Source organism: Pimephales promelas, chromosome 22, assembly GCF_988280905.1.
Source record: "Pimephales promelas chromosome 22, fPimPro1.hap1.1, whole genome shotgun sequence".
NCBI lineage: Eukaryota > Metazoa > Chordata > Actinopteri > Cypriniformes > Leuciscidae > Pimephales > Pimephales promelas.
The window spans coordinates 17,493,359-17,514,325 of NC_142790.1; the positions used below are offsets into that span (position 1 = coordinate 17,493,359).

General features: G+C 37.6%; 2 protein-coding genes across 5 annotated transcripts; one reads left to right on the top strand and one right to left on the bottom strand.

Annotated features, from left to right (window-relative positions):
* Positions 1-660: 660 nt before the first annotated feature.
* On the bottom strand, positions 661-10,769 carry klhl15 (kelch-like family member 15). Of its 4 annotated transcripts, XM_039666772.2 has the most exons (6): positions 10,531-10,769; positions 9,526-9,625; positions 8,030-8,111; positions 6,834-6,930; positions 5,059-5,770; positions 661-3,247 (listed from the first exon to the last, which is right to left on the bottom strand). In XM_039666772.2, exons 4-6 carry the CDS (start codon positions 6,851-6,853, stop codon positions 2,138-2,140), a joined length of 1,842 nt encoding a protein of 613 aa, XP_039522706.1. In that variant the 5' UTR covers positions 6,854-6,930; positions 8,030-8,111; positions 9,526-9,625; positions 10,531-10,769; the 3' UTR covers positions 661-2,137. The 4 variants fall into 4 exon arrangements, with proteins under 4 accessions (XP_039522706.1, XP_039522705.1, XP_039522707.1 ...); XM_039666771.2 differs by lacking the exon at positions 9,526-9,625; XM_039666773.2 differs by lacking the exon at positions 6,834-6,930 and having other exon boundaries at positions 10,531-10,768.
* Positions 10,770-10,825: 56 nt separating this feature from the next.
* eif2s3 (eukaryotic translation initiation factor 2 subunit gamma) lies at positions 10,826-20,860 on the top strand. The gene is made up of 13 exons (XM_039666776.2): positions 10,826-10,951; positions 11,893-11,961; positions 12,779-12,842; positions 13,306-13,433; positions 13,709-13,830; positions 16,026-16,120; positions 16,223-16,381; positions 16,958-17,092; positions 17,183-17,277; positions 18,147-18,291; positions 19,043-19,212; positions 20,274-20,446; positions 20,522-20,860. Exons 2-13 carry the CDS (start codon positions 11,893-11,895, stop codon positions 20,583-20,585), a joined length of 1,419 nt encoding a protein of 472 aa, XP_039522710.1. The 5' UTR covers positions 10,826-10,951; the 3' UTR covers positions 20,586-20,860.
* The last annotated feature ends 107 nt before the right edge of the window (positions 20,861-20,967 follow it).

Here is a 20,967-nt window from a genome sequence, read left to right on the forward strand (position 1 = left end):
CCCAAAGAAACTCTTAAGGACAAAACACTATAATTTAGGGGGGGGGGGGGGGGGGGGGAGATGTCTTTCATTCTTCTGTCAAAATGAATATTCTGGATTTAAATTATTATAAGTATGAAGAATTGCTGTTTATTGTTGGGAAAAAAAGACTATTTAACATGCGGCTTTATTCTACAAACCAAAAGGCTTCTGTATTGATCCAATGCAGTCGCTGCAAAGAACTATGGACGATCCTAATTTATCTTTAAAGAGTAGGCCTACTTAAAAAGTACCAAGAGACATCTGGCCATGTGACCAAAAATGCCAAATGCATAAAGTTTCTTTTAACTATCCAAAGCGACTTTCATTGAATTGAGGGTATACATTTTATCAGTTCATGTATTCCATGGGAATTGCACCCATGACCGTGCCATTGCTTTTTGAGCTGTAGGAATGGCTTTTTCTCAATATAGCGCACAATTCTGTCAGACATGGCGACACACGAGCTGAAGAACAGGCTTAGGATTGCAGCACACACCCTGCTGATGGATCCTCTTACAGGGATAAACCCACAGGATAAGATCCTAATATCTAGAGAAGACAGCGTCTTAAACACAAGTTAAACTTAAACACATCAGCACAGCAGGTGATTGTATTCAATTAGAAAACCCCAGAGAGCTGAACAGTTTGAACATTTATTTCTGGAAATTAATTACAAAGTCTTCAAATACCAGTGAACCACCAGATTTTGGTAAACAAGTTAGCAATCTGATTATACTCCTCCAAGAACAAGATAGAGGGCTATGGATTATTATTATTATAGTGGAATAATTGTCTGTTATTCTACTGAAAAAAAATAACAAGACAAGGTTATAATCTACCGCTGTGTCTGATTATTACAGTTCGACCCTTACAGACCACAGATTGGCATCTATATGTACATGAAAATAGCATGAATTTTGGATGACAAATGTCACACAGCAGAGACAAAAGGTCAAAGTTAGTGTTTGAGGAAGTACAAACCAACCAGGGACTCGGAGGAAACACAGCATCATATGTAGGGTCTATAATAGTAAATGACATACTGCCAAACACTTTCAAGATCTGGCTTAAAGGGATAGTTCACCCCCCCAAAAAAGGTGTTCTGTCATGATTTACTCATATTTATGTCGTTCCAATTATTCCTTTTTTGCAGAACACAAAAGTTTATGTTTTTGACCATGCAGTGAAAACCAATGGAGTCCAAAAACATGTTTTGGGTCCCACTGAATTTCATAGCACAACTGATATTGACACCCAATGAATGCCTAAACTCGTAGAACTGCTATTAGTGTTTCTTTTGACATTAAACACAAGATGCATATGTGCTTTAGCCCTTTGCTGGTGAAACAAAATGTGACACACACACACACACACAGAAAGTAGTTCCTTACATTACATGAATTGGATCAAGGCAAGGCTTTGCCATTTTAATAAATAAGTAAAAAATAAGCATAAGCACAACTAATAAAGGTCGGAGAAGTACGCGTCCCCTAATCTCTGCTGTCCCCTTTTCTCCCTGTGCAGTCAGCAGTGGAGGACCGGTGTTATTGTAGAGCAGTAATATATGCCCTTATTCGAGTGCAATGCTTGTCAAGATTACAATCATTACAGTCATTATCGTCAAGATCCACTACAACATCACTAGTATCAGCACAAATGCATTCTTAGATAAGTAAATGTGATCGAAAAAAAAGGGGGACTGGGAAGTTCTTCATGAGTTCCTCTACTTCATTTAGTCTCCTTGCATTTTTCTAACCACTCCTAGATGTACCAGACTACTTGTTGTGGAATAAGCACACATAACACAAGACTTCCTGTGAACAGAATGAAGGGATAGAGAAGACAATGTGGTAAAACATGATGAGTAGTATGTGCTCTACAGGATGATTACAGTGCAATGAGTCAGACGGATGAGCGAAAAGGTCATCTGTATCCGATTTTTATGAGAACGCCAATGCTTAGAACAAATAACAAACCTTCCTTTCTACAATGAAAGCCTAAAAAAGATTTTTTTTTCTTCCTTAATAAGCACTGGCCTACAGTTTAAAAGCTTCAACAGTATTAGTATTACTTGTCACACCTGTAAACGTTTGTCTGCTAAACTGTCTAGAAAGACTCAGCTGCAGCGTCTCACGTGTTCTAGAACGTATTCTGGGAAGTGCAAACTACACACTTGCAGTCCATCCAGTTTGCAAGGCATCCTAGGATACTCGTCCTCTTTCCATTTGTTCTCCTCAGGGTCAAATGTGAGGATAGAGTCGCTGTAATGACCGTTGTAGCAAAGTCCCCCGAGCACCATGATCTGTTTGTCCAACACTGCCACTCCATGCCCACTGCGTCCTATAGGCATCGAAGCCAAAATAGTCCACTCGTCGGTGTCTGGGTCATAAACTTCCGTCGACGGGCAGCCCTGGGATTCGAAAGAGGCACGCAGTATCACACACACCCCGCCGAAGACGTACAGCTTCCCATTGTGGGAGATCATTTTATGGAAGCAACGAGCGTAGTTCATTTTTGACTTGTTCTCCCAGCAGTTGGTGAGGATCGGCGTGCGCCGCGTACGAAGATCGGACGTTCCTTCCCGTCCCGGGTCAAAGACGCACACTTGTTTTGAGGTGGAAGAGGAGGTGATGCCGCCAGTGATATACAGCTTCCCGTTGAGCACAGTGCCTTCGTGGCCGTACTTGTTTACAGGGTAAGGATCTACAAACTCCCACTTGTCCTCAACAATGTCATAACGCTCCGTGGAATAAAACGTCTCGTCGCGAGTGCGGCCTGCAACGGCATAAATATACTTCCCGATGACGCCGACGGCAAACTCTGACCTGGGAACGGACATGTCGGCCATGCGTAGCCAGGAGTTCTGTCTGGGATCATAGCGGTAGACCTTAGAAGAAGCGTGGAACTCTCCGTCCGGGCCTAACTCTTCACCGCCCAAAAGGAAGGCGAAGTTGTTGACGATGGCCAGGCAATCGGGGCGGAGCGGTACCTGGGGGCCTTCGAGTTCCCACCACACTTTGGGCCGGTGCAGGAGGAGGATCTTACTATTGACCATGCTGTGGCCGATCATTCCGCGGAATACAGCAGTCTGGGGTCTCACGGATCTGATGCGGTTGGACTTGGTTTCTGCCAGCGGTTGTTCGTTCACCTGATGGAAGTAGCTGAGCGCCTGGTCTACTTCTAGTCTCAGTTGGCGGGAATAACGGTAGAACTCTGATGTCTTCACCTATGCAAGGATGAAGAAAAAAAACACACCTGTCAATGACCGGAAACTTCCAACATACAAGTCATACGTACACTACCGGTTAGGCATGCACGATACATCGGCCACCATATCGGTACCGGTCGATATATGTTCGTTTTTAATGTTATGGTTACCAGCCCGATAAGAAAATTTGGCAGATATATTTAAGGGATAGTTCACTTTGAAATTAATTTTTGATACGTTTTAGCTTACCTCAAGGGCATCCAAGATGTTTCTGCAGTATTTTCAATTTTGACATTTTCCGGTCAAACCGGTGTTGTCTGTCAGTCATATAATGCAGGTGGAAGACGATTTCGATATATCTAAATATGCTTAGTGAAAGGTAAAACTTCCGAAATCTCAGTGTAAACAATGTGTGACATAGACGCGCGAGAGATCACTTCCGGCGTAACTTTGGAGATGGTTCAGTTGGACATCTGATTCAGATCAGTTCGACATGTCTGTTAACAAGAGGTAAAAACGATACAAATACTGTTTGTTTTCTCACACAAACCGCTCGTTTCGTGTCTTAGGCCATCAATGTGTACTTACATTTACGAGTCATTAACTAATGCTTAATTTTGACTTCTCTTTGCATGCTCTTTGACGTGGACCCCCATACCTACATTATATGACTGACAGACAACAGCGGTTTGACCGAAAAAAAGGTCAAAATTGAAAATACTGTGGAAACAAAGACACCTACATCTTGGATGCCCTTGAGGTAAGCTAAAATATATCAAAAATTTATTTCAAAGTGAACTATCCCTTTAAAGCAGATAAATAATACATTATATCCTTCAGCTGTGTACTGTTCACCATGATGGTTTTGAATTGCTTGAAATATGATTGGAATCACTTCAAAAAAGGAAAATACAGGAACAAGTGGAACATGTGCTGTCATAAAGGCTCAGCTGTCATATTAGTTACATAATTGGAACAAAATGAGATCATTATAATTATATAAAACTTTGGATGTAGATTTATCAGCCAATATATCTGTTATTGGCTTTCAAATATAAAAAACTATCAGTTATTGTTATAGGCCAATATTTTCCTTTCGGTTCATTCCTACTATCGTACAAAAGTTTGGGATTTTTAAAAATGTTTTTGAAAGCTAAAATTATGCAAAAAAAAAAAAAATACAATAAAAACATTAATATAAACTAAAATAATTTATTTCTTTTTGCATAGTTTTTAAAATTGAATAAATGTAATTTATTCCTGTGATGCAAAGCTGAATTTTCAGCATCATTACTCCAGTCTTCAATGTCACATGATCCTTCAGGAATCATTCTAATATGATGATTTGGGAGTTAAAAAAATATTTCTTATCCTTATTATGTTGTTCTGATTAAAATGTTTGTGAAAACCATAATACTTTTATTATTTTATTATATATATATATATATATATATATATATATAAACACATATATTGTACTGACCCCAAACATGTTTTTAATGCAACTTAATGCCAAAATGTGAAAATATAAATAAGTATTCTGTATAAGCATACTGTGCATTACAATTTCTTTATTAAAAACTTTTCTTTATTAAAAACAATTAAAAACTTTCATACATAATTGAACATAAAACAACAAATGATATCATAGAGAGGATCTTCATGTTTCTTAAAAAAAACTGCATAATTAATGACAAGTAAATTTAGGTTGTAATGTGGTCTCCAAAAACTTAATTATATTCATTAATTAGATTTTTAAATTATTTTTTTTCCGTTTTCTTACTTGTCACTGACCCCTAAACACATAATAAACAAGGAAGCACTGTTACCTTCTCAAAGATATTGGCAGGAGTCATGAGGCAAAAGCGCAGGTTCTGCACCACCGCATCCGTATGTCTCCATCGCCGCCGGTCATGTCTCAGCCAAGCCTGCACCGCCTCATACAGCTCAATTTCCGGAAATCGACTCAGCTGGTCACTATCCAGATAAGCCATCAACTTCTCCAAGCTCAAATAGGACAAAAAGTCCGGTCGCGCCATCAGAGGCACAAAGTTCTCCAGCAGAAACGCATCGAGCTGCTCCTGTACGCCTTCCACGCCCACGCTGAAGTCTTCCAGCAAGCGCATGACCTCAGCACAATTCTCTAAGCAGATCTTGGCCAGCAGGAAGGAGCAGCAGAACTCTACAGCCTCTGTGAGCTGCACGTACATGGCAGCCTGCAGGATCTCTTGCACCGTGATCATGCTTAACTCTAATGAACCATAATACATGAAGCGAAGGACGTGACCAAACCCGGCTGCCGTCAACCCCTTCATGTGAATCTTATCCTGGTCACGTTCCCGCATATCGGCCGTGAACATGACCCGGAAATAGTCGCTTTGCGTCGCTAACAGAGCCTTGTGCGCCTGGAAGTGATGCTCCTCGATGAGAAGAGTGACATCGAGCAGCAGCCGCTCCTCATACAAGGCCCTGAAGCCCGACGACACGCTACCATCATGCACTTGGGAAAGGTACACCTCCACATCCCCCGCCATTAGGCACCTGCAGAGACACAAACAAGATTATAAATGACACGTCAAGGCAAGTCGATATGTCCCAATTTAGCTGGTTATCTCTGCAAGGTTAGGAGAACCATAACTGTGATGAAGAGACCGACATTTACCATCTCTCCCAAGTATATATAGACATAAGTCTCATCTCAGAGTTCAATATCAATCAACCCAATGGTAAAGGCCTGTTAAAAGGATAGTTCACCCAAAATACATCTTCTGTTATCAATTACTGACCCCGTGGAACACAAAAGAAGATATTTTGTTGTTTTGGACCACATTTCTTTGCATAGACAAAAACAGGTTTGGAATGATTGCGTTTCGGGGTCAATAACATATAAAAATAAAAATAAATGAACACTTTTATTCAGCAAGCACACATTAAATTGATCAAAATTGACAGCAATGACATTTATAACATTGACAAAATATTTCTATTTCAAGTGAATTCTGTTCTTTTGTGCTTTTATCAAAGAATGCTGAAAAAAATGTTTCAGTTTCCACAAAAATATTAAGCAGCACAACTGTTTTTAACATTAATACTAATAAGAAATGTTCCTTGAGCACCAAACTAGCATAATCAAATGATTTCCTAAGGATCATGAGACACTGAAGACTAGAGTAATGATGCTGAAAACACATTTTTGTCATTACAGGAATATTTTTAAAAATACAATAACATAGAAATAAGTTTTTATAGTAATTTTAATCGAATTAATGCAAGTGATTTTCATTTTTAAAATCTTACCAACCCTAAACTTTTGAGCAGCTGCTTAATTCTTTGAGTGAACCATCCATTTAATACAAATCTTTAATTAAGAGCTTGTTGAACTAAACAGCACTTCAAGTTCTTCATAAGCCAAATCATCAGAAGTATTTGTAGTTTAGTGAATAATAGATGGTATAAAAACATGCCAGACTTTAATAAAGCCTCTGGAAGGACTTCAAGAACTTTCACACCTCAGCACTTCAGTTTCTGCTGCTGAAAGCCAAACTCTCTCAAAGCTCCCCCACACACTCCCCCTCTACTGCACACATACACACAGCACACTCACCTCTGATTGGCCACGGGCATGTCACAGGGGGGTGTCCGAGCCAATCAGAGGACAGTACCTCTGTGTCCGTAGGAAATTAAATTCTGATGATATTCACCTAAATGACAAACCGAACAAGCCCCAATCATTATAATTACGAGAAAATCGCCAACAGACTGAAATGCTAAAGATGCACCAACTGAATGTCCCACTGTGTGCAAACACAAATACTTGAGGCATAAATGGAGGTAGAAGATGACAATACTTTTGACAAAATATCCCTGCTTGCACATTGAAAATTGTGCCAAACAGAAGCCTCATATAGTTTAACCATCATTTGGAATATAAAAATTGAGGTGAGAAACATTTAAAGACACTGTATCCTTAAAGGAGTAGTTCACTTTTAAAAAAAAACTTTTGCTGATAATTTCCTCACCCCCATGTCTTTCTTTCCTCAGTCGAAAGAAATTAACGTTTTTGATGAAAACATTCCAGCATTTTTCTCCATATAATGCACTTCAGTGGGAACCAAACGGTTCAAGGTCCAAAAGACAGTTTCAGTGTAAACTGTTCAAAGGGCTTTAAACGATTCCAGACGATAAATAAGAGTCTTATCAAGCGAAACGATCGCTCATTTAAAAAAATATAATAAAGTTTGCATTTTATGAGCTCAAATGCTCGCCTTGCTCTGTTCTGTGCGACTCTGCTATTCGAACTCGTTCATCAAAATGAACGGATCTTTTCCCGAGTCAACTCGTTCATTTCGTTCGTTGAATGAACTAAATGACATGAAAAAAGATTTGTTCATCTTGATAAACGAGTTCGAACAGGATGATAGACGAGTCACGAACGCGCATCACAGAACAGCAAGGCGAGCATTTGAGCTTATAAAACTTAAACTTTGTCATTTATTTATTAAATGAGTGATCGTTTCGCTTGATAAGACCCTTATACATCGTCTGAAATCGTTTAAAGCCCTTTGAATCTGCACTGAAACTCTCATTTGGACCTTGAACCGTTTGGTTCCCACTGAAGTCCATTATATGGAGAAAAATCCTGGAATGTTTTCATCAAAAACTTTAATTTCTTTTCGACTGAAGAAAGAATGACATGGATATCTTGAATGACATGGGGTGAGTAAATTATCAGGTGGCTCCAAGGTTATCTCCAAGGTGGCTTGGAGAAAAGCAGAAGTTGATCATGTCTTTGTGACTCGCCTTTTAGAGGCCTCCTGGCCAACGGTCGGCTTCACAGCGATGAAGGGACGTTCACATTTCCTCTGCTTGTACTTGCCCTGCTCTAAAAAAGAGATAACATCCAGATTATGAATGAGTTTATATTTTTTCATTACTGTGTTATTTCCTATTAAAAAAAAGGGAAAGCTGCACTCCTTGATTGTGATTGGTTGAGCTGCGTTCGAAACCGATTTAAATTACTCTACAAACCGCATAATTACATGAGTATTACTCATCTATGGTATTACTGCGTCACTGCTTGGCAAGATGGCCGTTCCGCTTCTAAAGAACTACATTGCTTAATGGAAGAATAATATTTATAACAGCATTACATTTTTGTGTCTGTGCGTTTACTTTATGAAACATTGTTGGGTATGTAGAATAATCAATTAATAAAAGCAATAAGCCCTGTGAAGCTGTGATTTACAATGAACTTAGCTGTCTTAAATTCACTATGTGTAAACTATGACTTGACATGGCTTATTACTTTAATTTACATTGTTAATTAGTAATTATTCCCAAATGTTCATCAGACACTGAACAACATCTGATTATTATTTTCACGGTTGAGTAAGTGCCTATATGTAATGTGAGGGACTAAGCTACAGTTAGACGACAGTTTTACAAAAGAAAACTAATATCCTATTCAAAACAAACTGGCCACATTTGGCCACAAAATGTGGAATTTCCCAGAATTTGTAAAAATACTATTTTCAATTCACAACCGTTCAAAAATTTGAGTGAAATACGATTATTTTAATTATATTATTATAATATAAATTAACACTTTTACTCAGAAAGGACACAAAAAAGATCAAAATTGATAGTGAAGACATTTATAATGTGACAAAGTTATTTTAAAAAAAAGTTATTGTTATTTGAAATAAATAATTTCTGATCAAAGAATTGTGAAAAATATTGATCATTTTTTCCCAAAAATCAGTTATCAAAACTGATAATTAATCAGGGATGCACCAATAGGAATTATCTTTTTTTTTTTTTTTTACCAATATCGATACAGATATTTGTCACTTGCTCTGTTGTTTCAACATTTGTCATTCAAATAAATTAGTGTTTCGATCATGTCTTAAATCTGATTCCATTTAAAATTCAACAGACCAGCATAAAAACAACAGAACAAAGATGCATATGAATAAACTACTTTTCATTTAGGTCAAACAGTAGTTTACAGGTACAAAAATAAAGTGTAAAACAAATCAAATGTAAATAATAACTATAATAATAACTATAAATTAAACAAATTAATCCTTATTAAAATTAAAAAAAGGTATTTAGTCAAAAGTAGTGTTTTGTTGTTTGATTAATATTAAAACAGAGACAGTAGCGCAGCAGGAATATTAGGCTGCTGCTGTCACTTTAAGATCTGCACAGATTCAACTGATTATACTGGTACAAAAGCATTTTATTTCTCTACATTTATTTAAGACACAACTGACAATGGTTACAAGGATGCTCACTAAAATGGCCAAAGATGCAGCACTGGCCTGATCGGGACAGTGACAGTTTCGTCAAGCGTCGTTCACGTTGGCCCCGAACAGTCCTTATTGTTGAGCCCTGCTGTATTTTGTACAGATTTCATTTTGTTTTAGCAAGTATTTATTTGAAATGTTGTATTATGCAACAGACAGTATACAACTCAGTGCCTTCATGCAGTTAATTAACAAACTCTCAGTTTGTTACATCAGCCTTTTCCATGCTAAAGCCGACGGTTTCAGAACTGATTAAAAATCAGTCCGATAAATATAGACGCCCGATACATCAGTACATCTCCACAGATACTAATAAGAAATTTTACTTAAGCACCAAATCAGCATATTAGAATGATTTCTGAAGGATCATATGACACTGAAGACTGGAGTAATGATGCTGAAAATACAGCTGTCACCACAGGAATAAGGTGTTTTTACTGTCACTGTGGTAAACTTCTCAGTGTTTAGAGGACAATGTGTCCTAGTAAATAATGAATGTTTACAGTCACCTTATTTTAATAACAAATGAGCCTGTTTTAACAGTGTTCAACCTTACATTACACTCAACGTGGTTTTATATCCATTCAACTTCAATGAACTCGTGTTCAGATCCTCAGTAAACGAGAAAACACTAGGCTGATTCACAGAAAAGCATGTATTATTATTAATTCTGCATGGCATGTTTTGATTTCAGTTGTTAAAAATCTGAAAACGACTGGATAAAAACTTAATGATCTGTCTATCTAGGAAGCATTTATAGTCACTGAGTAGCTTTACATGCATATGATTCCCAAACATGCTGTCTATCTAGGGAGCTCACTGGGTCAATATCAGAGGCACAGTAATTACCGCTGCTGACACGACCCAGCGAATGTCAGCCCACGACATGTTAAACAATTCTGATGTTTTCGGCTACAGTAAGATAAAACGAGCAAGTTATAAAGCAGGACAACGTTGCGTGTATAAAATGAGACAATTCCAGCAGGGTTTTACCTCGGCGATGCGACTCCACGCAACCCCGCTTCGACCAGGGAGCCCGAGGTCCTTCGGACATGGAGTGCTGCTATTAGACAAAGACCAGAGAAATTAAATATGAAATCTCATTATCGACGGAAACATGGTGCCCATTGGCTTCTTTAGGTGACAATAAACCAGTGTTATTTGGACTGAATTGCTAAATGTTGTTTGTCTATAGCCTCCACTGCGTTCGTAGACGCCATATTATTGTCTGCACTGACGTCATTTCCCGATCATTTGTCGGTCGGACGGAAATATTGGAGTTTGTGTCAATATTTTCTGCCTACATGAACGAAATGTTTTAGTTCACCGTCACAGACATTACAATTGTTATGAGAACATAAATCATGACATAGCCTATATTATGATTGAAGTTCTACTTTCCTTATGAATTAAGGTAAGGAAGTTTAAGGTTTTAAATGATAGATAGATAGATAGATAGATAGATAGATAGATAGATAGATAGATAGATAGATAGATAGATAGATAGATAGATAGATAGATAGATAGATAGATAGATAGATAGATAGATAGATAGATAGATAGATGTGTTTGTGTTATTTTTGCATGTGTTTATAATTTGTCTTTGTATGACTGTGGGGCCAAACAATATGTCCGTTATATGTCATGCGTTATATGTTAAACAAAATTTAAATTTAAAATGTACAATTTGTCGTGTTTCATTACATTACCACAAATAAAACAATTGTCTGCTCCACTCATAAATAGAATATAATAATAAACTAACTAATCAAAAATTATATTATTTAAATAAAGGGTGAAGATGTCAATTTTCTTAGGCCGGACCATAACAGGTGTCCGGACATCACTTTTGGCCTCAACTATCGGTACCTGAGACAGCACTTGTCACTAGTTGTGACAGCGCTGTCAAAACTACAAAACGCGTGACGTCATAACCCGAAGACGGACCCAGGTTTCATTCCCATCAATCCAACGTGTGTTCAAGTTTTCTACATGTTAATTACAGAATAGATTAATTATATCGTTGAATATGTTGGTATTTTAAGTTTGTTTATGCTCATTATAATCTAGGATGCCATATTCGATCTGTCCTCTCCTTCATTGGATTTACTGGCCTTTTCTAGAAACTGATTGCATCATCCCATGCTTACAGGACGCTGTTCGATAGATGCGTTATAATTATTTAGCTTACTTTTTTGGTGTTCTGCCGTGTAATAGGGAAAAGTAGAACATTATCTATATGTATACATACAACACAACATAATAATTAGACAGTTTATAAATGAATGGCACACATGTATTTGTAAAAACGGTCAGGCGTTTGCTTGAACACACTTTCATTCCTTTTCTTTCAAGATGGCGGGCGACGAGTCTGGAACAACGTTGGGTCAGCCTCATCTTTCTAAACAAGACCTCAGTACACTAGTAAGTCTTCATATTTTGTTATATTTTGTAATATAATATGTTCAAGCTGTACTGGCGCCATCGCCAGTTCGAGTTAAGTGCTCTTGTGCTCTCTGATGAAGGCAGGCGTGCTTGTTCGCTGTGCCGGTGAAAACTCACCACATGATTCATTCGGGGATGGAGAAGGACCCCGTGTAGAAATTACGGATATACATATAAGTTACATATATACAAACGTCGAGAAACCACTGCCGGTTGTCATTACCCAAATGTCATTCTATTTAATATAGTTCCTGTCATGTTCTACTTTGGTCATGTGCTAATCTTACATACTTCTGAGCTGATTATTCACCGGTGTCTCATGTAATGTTCTCGACAGTACGTTAGATCTTCCCTGATGGCAAACTTTATTATCACGTATTCCTTGAAATTAACACAGTGATTATTTTTTTTATACTGTGACTTATTTTTTTAATTACTTGCAACATACAATAAAGCCCTAAAACAATTATTGCAAGCTACACTCTGAATCAAAAGCTAGCAATAGCAATTATTTGTTTCAATTTAAGCTTGCAACAGCAAATTGCAGCTTCTCTTGTTTAAGGGGAAAACTTTTTCTCTCTAAGAGAGGCTGTTACATGATTTGGAAAGGAAAAAAAGTCAAGTATATTAATTTTTGGTGGTTGTCACCCATGACTTGTTTGGATGCATTTGTCACTACTGATATTTATTATGTGTTTTTATTCATTTAATTTTTTCGAGTACAAGGTTACACCTAGATTGTCATATTTGTTTTGGCAATTTGTTTGATGATTAACAGATCTGTTTTGCTTTATAGGACGTGAGCAAACTGACGCCTCTGTCTCAAGAGATCATCAGCAGACAAGCCACAATAAACATAGGTGAGATTTCTATTATTCTAACTAACTATTTTCTCCATACAGTCACATTTGATCCAAAACAAGGTTTCAGAACAAAGTTAAAGTCACCATGAAATCAAAATGGACAGTTTATCAAATATTGTATTTATTATTTATTATAAATTATTTATCTGTGCAGCTTTTTAAAATTCATGTACTCTTTTAATCTTTAAATAAAATAACTTCTCCCTCTTGGATCGACATCTCTTCTCTGATGTGTTTACTGATGCGAGGGCAGAACATCCTGTCATTCACATGACATCACAGCAATAGCAAACCACAACAATCCCATCAATTCCCAATGGACAAAATAAAGTCCCACTCTACATATTTTCTTGTTCGAGAAGTTTTTTTCACTCGGAAATACAGTCACAATAGGGATGAAAAGATGATTGCAGCTTCTGTTTCATGCTGGCTTTATTTATACATATGTGTTTGTCTTTAGGAACTATTGGTCATGTAGCCCATGGAAAATCAACAGTGGTGAAAGCGATCTCTGGAGTTCACACTGTCAGATTCAAAAATGAGCTGGAGAGAAACATTACAATCAAGTTGGGTTATGCTAATGCAAAGGTAACAACATCGTTTGTTTTCAAATGTCTAATTATAGCAAGCTACACTCTGAGTCAAAAGCTAGAAATAGCAATTATTTGATTCAATTTAAGCTTGCAACAACAAATTACAGCTTACGTTTTTATGGGGGGGCAATTTTTCCCCTCCAAGCGAGGCTGTTACAAGTAATTTCTTATGAAGATATGTGAAGTATTTATTACTCAGAGTTTGATACTTTTTTTTGTCATATTTGTTAGCTTGAAGTTTACATCTTTTGCATTTAATCCCTTATCTAGGTGTATAAATTGGATGATCCAAGTTGTCCACGGCCAGAGTGTTACAGGTCATGTGGCAGCAGCACACCTGATGAGTTCCTCACAGACATTCCTGGCACCAAAGGCAACTTCAAATTAGTTCGGTATGTTTTCTAATAAAACAGTTTTTGCTGCCTAACATTTTTGTGAAAACAATGATACCAACATTTGTGGTAAGAATAAAAAAAGAGAGAAATAAATACTTTAATCAAGTATGAATGGGCTATATGCACGCATAAATTCCGCATTTGACGCAAGGATGCTCGTCCATTTCCGGTTGTGGAGATTAAAGCGGAGGAAAACCGAGGAAAACGGGATTATGGCAGAGTCTTCAAAATTTACTGTCCTCCAGTCTTTGAAATGAAACGTACATACATTTAGATGTAATTTTATATATAGTTATATTTATTTAATATAATTTTAAAAACAAGCATAAACACAACGTGGGGTGTCTGTTTTATCTGTTTTTGTGACTAACGTTTCTTTAGTATAACCATGGAGTATAAAATTCAATATAAATTCTCGGTATTGCATTGGACTCTACGATCGGCGGAAGTTATCGAGCATCCCTAATGCTTCACCGGAAATACCGCCGTGCATAGAGCCCATTCAATTGTCCAAAAGTGAGAGTGAAGACATGTATAATGATGCAAAATATTTCTATTTAACCAATGCTTTAATAAATTTAGTAAAACAATTATAATTAATGCAAATAAGTTCTGCTTATTGAGCATTCTACACTCACCTAAAGGATTATTAGGAACACCTGGTCAATTTCTCATGAATGTAATTATCTTATCAACCAATCACATGGCAGTTGCTTCAGTGCGTTTAGGGGTGTGGTCCTGGTCAAGACAATCTCCTGAACTCCAAACTGAATGTCAGAATCGGAAAAAAAGGTGATTTAAGCAGTTTTGAGCGTGGCATGGTTGTTGGTGCCAGACGGCCCGGTCTGAGTAATTCACAATCTGCTCAGTTACTGGGATTTTCACACACAACCATTTCTAGGGTTTACAAAGAATGGTGTGAAAAGGGAAAAAACATCCAGTATGTGGCAGTCCTGTTGGCAAAAATGTCTTGTTGATGCTTGAGGTCAGAGGAGAATGGGCCGACTGATTCAAGCTGATAAAAGAGCAACTTTGACTGAAATAACCACTCGTTACAACCGAGGTAGCGAAGCGTTTGTGAAGCCACAACACGCACAACCTTGAGGCGGATGGGCTACAACAGCAGAAGACTCCACTGGGTACCACTCATCTCCACTACAATTGGAAAAAGAGGCTACAATTTGCAAGAGCTCACCAAAATTGGACAGTTGAAAACTGGAAAAAGTTTCCTTGTCTGAGTCTCGATTTCTGTTTAGACGTTCAGATGGTAGAGTCAGAATTTGGGGTAAACAGAATAAGAACATGGATCCATTATGCCTTGTTACCACTGTGCAGGCTGGTGGTGATGGTGTAATGGTGTGAGGGATGTTTTCTTGGCACACTTTTGGCCTCTTAGTGCCAATTGGCATCGTTTAAATGCCACGGCCTACCTGAGCATTGTTTCTGACCATGTCCATCCCTTTATGGCCACCATGTACCCATCCTATGATGGCTACTTCCAGCAGGATAATGCACCATGTCACCAAGCTCGAATCATTTCAAATTGGTTTCTTGAACATGACAATGATTTCAAAAAATGTTACTAAATTGTACTAAAATGGCCCCCACAGTAACCAGATTTGGGATGTGGTGGAACGGGAGCTTCGTGTCCTAGATGTGCATCCCACAAATCTCCATCAACCGCAAGATGCTATCCTATCAATATGGGCCAACATTTCTAAAGAATGCTTTCAGCACCTTGTTGAATCAATGCCACGTAGAATTAAGGCAGTTCTGAAGGCGAAAGGGGGTCAAACACAGTGTTGGTATGGTGTTCCTAATAATCCTTTAGGTCATTATATTTAAATAATGCTGAAAAAAAGTATCTCCATTTCCACAAAAATATTAAACAGCACAACTGTTTTCAACATTGATGATAATGTTACTCAAGCACAATATCAGCACATTAGAAAAATTTCTGAATGATCATGTGACAATTTAGACTGAGTAATGATGATAAAAAAATTCAGCTTTGAAATCAGGGGAATAAGTTAGTATCTGATAAAATAATAAATGGTAATTTTTTTCAAATCTGCGAGTTCGGAGGGTTTCAAATGATTCCAAAAGGCAATGCATGTGTAGTGTTTTTTTTTTCTTTTTTTCCAACACTTCTGAATTCAGTCTTTATATTTAGTTTATATAATTCTTTTTAGACATGTCTCATTTGTGGATTGCCCGGGTCACGACATCTTGATGGCCACCATGTTAAACGGTGCCGCCGTAATGGATGCTGCTCTACTCTTAATTGGTGAGTATTTACCTCACACAACCTTTAGTGTTTTTTGTCTGGCAAGTAATGGCCAAATCCTTATGTTGTAAGAGTAGCTAAAGATCTTTTTTACTCTTTCAGCTGGCAATGAGTCATGCCCTCAGCCACAGACGTCAGAGCATTTGGCAGCCATTGAGATCATGAAGCTCAAGCACATACTCATTCTGCAGAATAAAATCGACTTGGTGAAAGAGAGTCAGGCCAAAGAGCAGTATGAACAGATCCTGGCTTTTGTGCAGGGTAAGTGTATTAGCTTGGTGTTCTTCTGAAATTTTCATAATTTGCTGGTAGCCAAACAGAAAACCATAAAAGTATCATTGGAGTTGAAACCAATTGAAACATGTAGAGTAAAACTGAAGAAATCGTTGTACATGTATACTACCATTGAAAAGTTTGGGGTAGGTACGTTTTTTCAAATGTGTTTGAAGTCTCTTATGCTCACATCGACTGCTTTTATTTAAAAAAAAAAAAATAAGTAAAACTGTAATATTGTGTAATATTACAATTTAAAATAACCGTTTATTTGTTTGAATATATAAAAAAATTAATTTATTCATGTGATGTCGAAGCTGAGTTTTCAGCATCATTTCTTCAGTGTCACATGATCCTTCAGAAATTATTTTAATATGCTGATTTGTTGCTGAAGAAACATTTGTTATTATTATCAATGTTGAAAACAGTTGCGCTGCTAAAAAGAAATATATGTGTATATATGTTCCTTCCTGAATAGCGTTGCTGTTGTTCATAGCTTATGTGTCCTCTGTATTGCGTTGTACAGACTGATGGGTAAACTTTCATTGATTTATTTTCTTACAGGAACGGTAGCCGAGGGAGCTCCAATCATCCCAATCTCAGCCCAGCTCAAGTACAACATTGAGGTTGTCTGCGAGTATATTGTAAATAAGATCCCCGTGCCTGTCCGTGACTTCATCTCTGAGCCTCGCCTTATTGGTAAGTGACTGTTTTAATTAGAAGGCTGCTAAAGAGGATTCCCTGTGTGCAATGTCATGTTTTAGATGAGTGATTGTGTTTTTCCCACAGTAATCAGGTCATTTGATGTCAATAAGCCTGGCTGTGAAGTAGATGATCTAAAAGGTGGTGTAGCTGGAGGAAGTATCCTCAAAGGAGTCCTGAAGGTAACTTTTGACCTGTTTGATCCAATTTAAGTAACACTATAGTGTGTCTCCTCTTCAAGGACTGCACCAGATTTGCCAGTTCTTGTCCTGAGATGTTACTACACTCTTCCACCAACACACTTGCAAGTGTTTGTGTGTCATTTCAATTCGTCCCTTTTCTTGAAAATGGTTTGAATATTGAAATGTGAGGTTTATCTTTTTATTAAAAAGAAAATGGGTTTTGTCCTCCTGTATTTGAACAGTAAAGTTGTTTTTTTAAGTGCCCCTATAATGCAATTCAAATATTACATTTCATGCAGTGTGAATGTAAAAGGTCTACAAAATTTTAAAAAGTGCATAGTGTACAACAAATAGGCCAGTGACGAGGAAGCCTCTGGAGCTGAAATTCGTAAGTAAGCGGTAGACCAATCACAATAGACTGGGCCATCTGACCAATCAGAGCAGAGTAGACTCGGTTTAGAGAGACTGAATCTTTGACTGAAACTGTTTTCAGACTCTTTGAGAAATGAGGTGATGTGCAATGTATATTATGAGGAGAAGATTAAAGTGTTTTTTTACATTGGATGTGTGTAAACCCATGGTAGAAGACCTCCAAAACAAAATTAATAACTTATAATATTGCATAATAGGAGCACTTTAAATCATGGCTTTACTACCATTTTATGGATTAGTGTGTTACCATAGACCTTTTCCTACCCCGCTTATACGGTATTTATTTTATTTGAGCATGTCTTAAATGTCTTTAAAACCTTTAAGATTTGATTGAAAAACCCTGCAGATAACTCTGGGAAGCTTTTTCATCGTCTCCTTGACTGCTGCTATTCCTGTTCGCCTTTTCATGCAGAGGAGTCTGTTTATTTTTGTTCAAGGTTGGACAGGAGATTGAGGTCAGACCAGGTATTGTTTCTAAGGACCATGAAGGGAAACTAATGTGCAAACCCATCTTTTCCAAAATTGTCTCACTATTCGCCGAACACAATGACCTCCAATATGCTGCTCCTGGTGGCCTTATTGGTATGCAAACTTCAACATTACTGAAATAATGTAATATTTGTTAATAGGCCTGTCGCGATAGTCGATAAATCATTTAATCGCACAATAAAAAAAATGAGCTCTATAATTTTTCCTGACGCGATAAGTTCCATTTGCCTGCTTGTTTGTTTTCCTCATCTCCCTCTCTACCTCTCTCTACCAAAGAGACTGGATGACAACTCTCGGTTCCTTAGTGTGAACTAATGCCTGAGCCCGAACTTGACTCGACGTGGCCCGACACTATTCTCGAGCCGGGCCCTTGAACTAGAGACAGAACAGAGTGCGGCGCGGCACTAGATTTGATGGCCGAGCGCGGGCACAGGGGGTGATGGACTCACTCTGTATGTGGGAGGATAAAACGATTCTCGTGACTCCCGGAAACTAGAAATAACTATGAATAAAACATTTAAACCTATAGATTTTTATTCATCTGTTGCAGTTTTTTAAGGAGTTTCACCGTACTCACTGTAAACAAGGTGCCAGACAGACACAACTAGACAACTCTAAAAATAAATAAACTGTTCGCACAGTTGAATCCTTTAAGCAAATTTAATAGCCAAGCTTTCGGTCACAAAACCATCCTCAGCATGACAGTATTATTGTTTATCGCAATTTCTTGGACAATCGTCCAGCAAAATTTGTTATCGTGACAGGCCTATTTGTTAATTGTTTGTTTCTTTTGTAGTACTAAATTAAATTATTTAATATTTGCTATGCACATTTTCTGTTGCAGGTGTTGGCACCAAGATCGACCCTACACTGTGCAGAGCGGATCGTATGGTGGGCCAGGTCCTCGGTGCTGTGGGGGCTCTTCCAGAGATATTCACAGAGCTTGAGATCTCCTACTTCCTTTTAAGAAGGCTTCTAGGTGTGCGCACTGAGGGTGACAAGAAAGCAGCCAAGGTAAAGCAAAATCTCCACTTACTGTTCCACAAGGTCCTGGATTTTAAATGAGACAAAATGTATGTGTTTTTTAAAGCAACAGAGCTGCATTTATTTGGTCAAACCTAGTAAAAACACATTGTCAAATATTATTAAAATTTAAAGTAACTTTTCAAAGTGAACAAACGAGTCTTATTCTTTAAGGATTAGTTCACCCAAAAATGTACACGTGTTCGTGTCGTTCCAAACTCGTGACTTTTGTTCATCTTCGAAACACAAAGATATTTTAAGGAAGTCTGAGAGAATTCTGTCCCTCCTTCGACAGCTACCACTCTGTTGCTTCAAGAAGTAAATAAAGAGATCATAAAACTAATCCATATGAATTGATGGGTTTAGTCTAAATTGAATTTAGGCTTCTTTTTTAATAACTTTATTTTTTTACAGTTGTCAGCACATTTGACAGTTTACATTGGAGGCAAATTTTTCTGACATTTATCTGCGAAAGACACTTGCATAATAAGAATTTAGGCTTTTCACATATAAACATTGATCAACATAAATAAACTCAAATCAAACCTTATAATGTGCAGAAACAAACCTCATTGGTTCTCGCTCGACAAGCGAACATGTTTGAGCCTTTGTTTACCACAACTGATGTGTGAGTTGATGAATGTTCGTATGTGAATAAAAGATTAAATTAAATCTTTTCATCAAATAAATCGCTCGTGTCTCTTCAGAAAAGTTGGACTTAATCACTCGATTCATATGGATTAGTTTTACGATCGCTTTATGAGCAAAGTGTAAATTTTGTAACTGTCTATGGAGGGAAAGAAAGCTCTCGGATTTCATCAAAAAGTTCTTCATTTGTGTTCTGAAGATGAACAAAAGACAGCATGAAGGTGAGTAATTAATAACAAAATTTTCATCAACTATCTTTTAAGAAAAAAACAATCTTAGTGACCCTAAACTTAAGAATGGTATGCAATATATATACATCACTTATTTCTTTTTTTTATAAACTTTCTGATTTTATTGCACCTGCTATTACAGTTTCTGATTTTTCTTATCGATTTGGCTCACAGGTTCAGAAGCTGTCAAAGAATGAGGTGCTGATGGTAAACATCGGCTCGCTGTCGACAGGAGGCCGTGTTAGTGCAGTGAAAGCAGATTTGGCCAAGATTGTGCTCACTAACCCTGTGTGCACAGAGGTGGGGGAGAAGATCGCCTTGAGTCGCAGAGTGGAGAAACATTGGCGGTGAGCAAAATTGAATTCAAGACCTGTTTTTTGAATCTTCAGTTTGAACAGTCATTGACTCCTCTCTTCCTCTAGTTTGATCGGATGGGGGCAGATCAGGAGAGGGGTAACTATCACACCCACGGTTGATGACGATTGAGGAGTGACCCATTCTGTCAATGGCTCGCACTGTCTTTCTGCCGGACATAATTATTAAACCATTTCACACACTCTTGTGCATAGGTCAGCGCAAAGTGAAGGCAAAGGCTCTTTTTGAGTGGATGCACTGGCCCTGTATTTTAAGATGTTCACCATCCTCAGTGGAAGGAGTGGTGTCATTTATATGAGAATTGCAATGAAAACATTATTCCTTGGCTTGACAAAGAAATTGTCAACATCTTTCAGTGATGACAAATAAAAACCTTTTGGATCGAACCATTTGTGTGCTCTATTTTCTGAAAATTGTACTTCATTTCAACCACAACAAGACTTTCCAATTAAAACCTAATTTCAAGAACAATATTTGCAAAGTTAAGATGTTA

What these genes read in the sequence shown, in the direction of transcription:
- klhl15 (XM_039666770.2), bottom strand. Translation starts at nt 10,591, where the DNA reads ATGTCCGAAGGACCTCGGGCTCCCTGGTCGAAGCGGGGTTGCGTGGAG. An exon ending in GGCCAGGAGGCCTCTAAAAG is followed by an intron (nt 5,771 to 8,029) that starts GCGAGTCACAAA and finishes GTGTCTCTGCAG; the next exon opens with GTGCCTAATGGCGGGGGATG. An exon ending in CTGCCAATATCTTTGAGAAG is followed by an intron (nt 3,248 to 5,058) that starts GTAACAGTGCTT and finishes ATCCTTGCATAG; the next exon opens with GTGAAGACATCAGAGTTCTA.
- eif2s3 (XM_039666776.2), top strand. Translation starts at nt 11,893, where the DNA reads ATGGCGGGCGACGAGTCTGGAACAACGTTGGGTCAGCCTCATCTTTCT. An exon ending in TCCTCAAAGGAGTCCTGAAG is followed by an intron (nt 17,278 to 18,146) that starts GTAACTTTTGAC and finishes TTTTTGTTCAAG; the next exon opens with GTTGGACAGGAGATTGAGGT. An exon ending in AGAGTGGAGAAACATTGGCG is followed by an intron (nt 20,447 to 20,521) that starts GTGAGCAAAATT and finishes CTCTTCCTCTAG; the next exon opens with TTTGATCGGATGGGGGCAGA.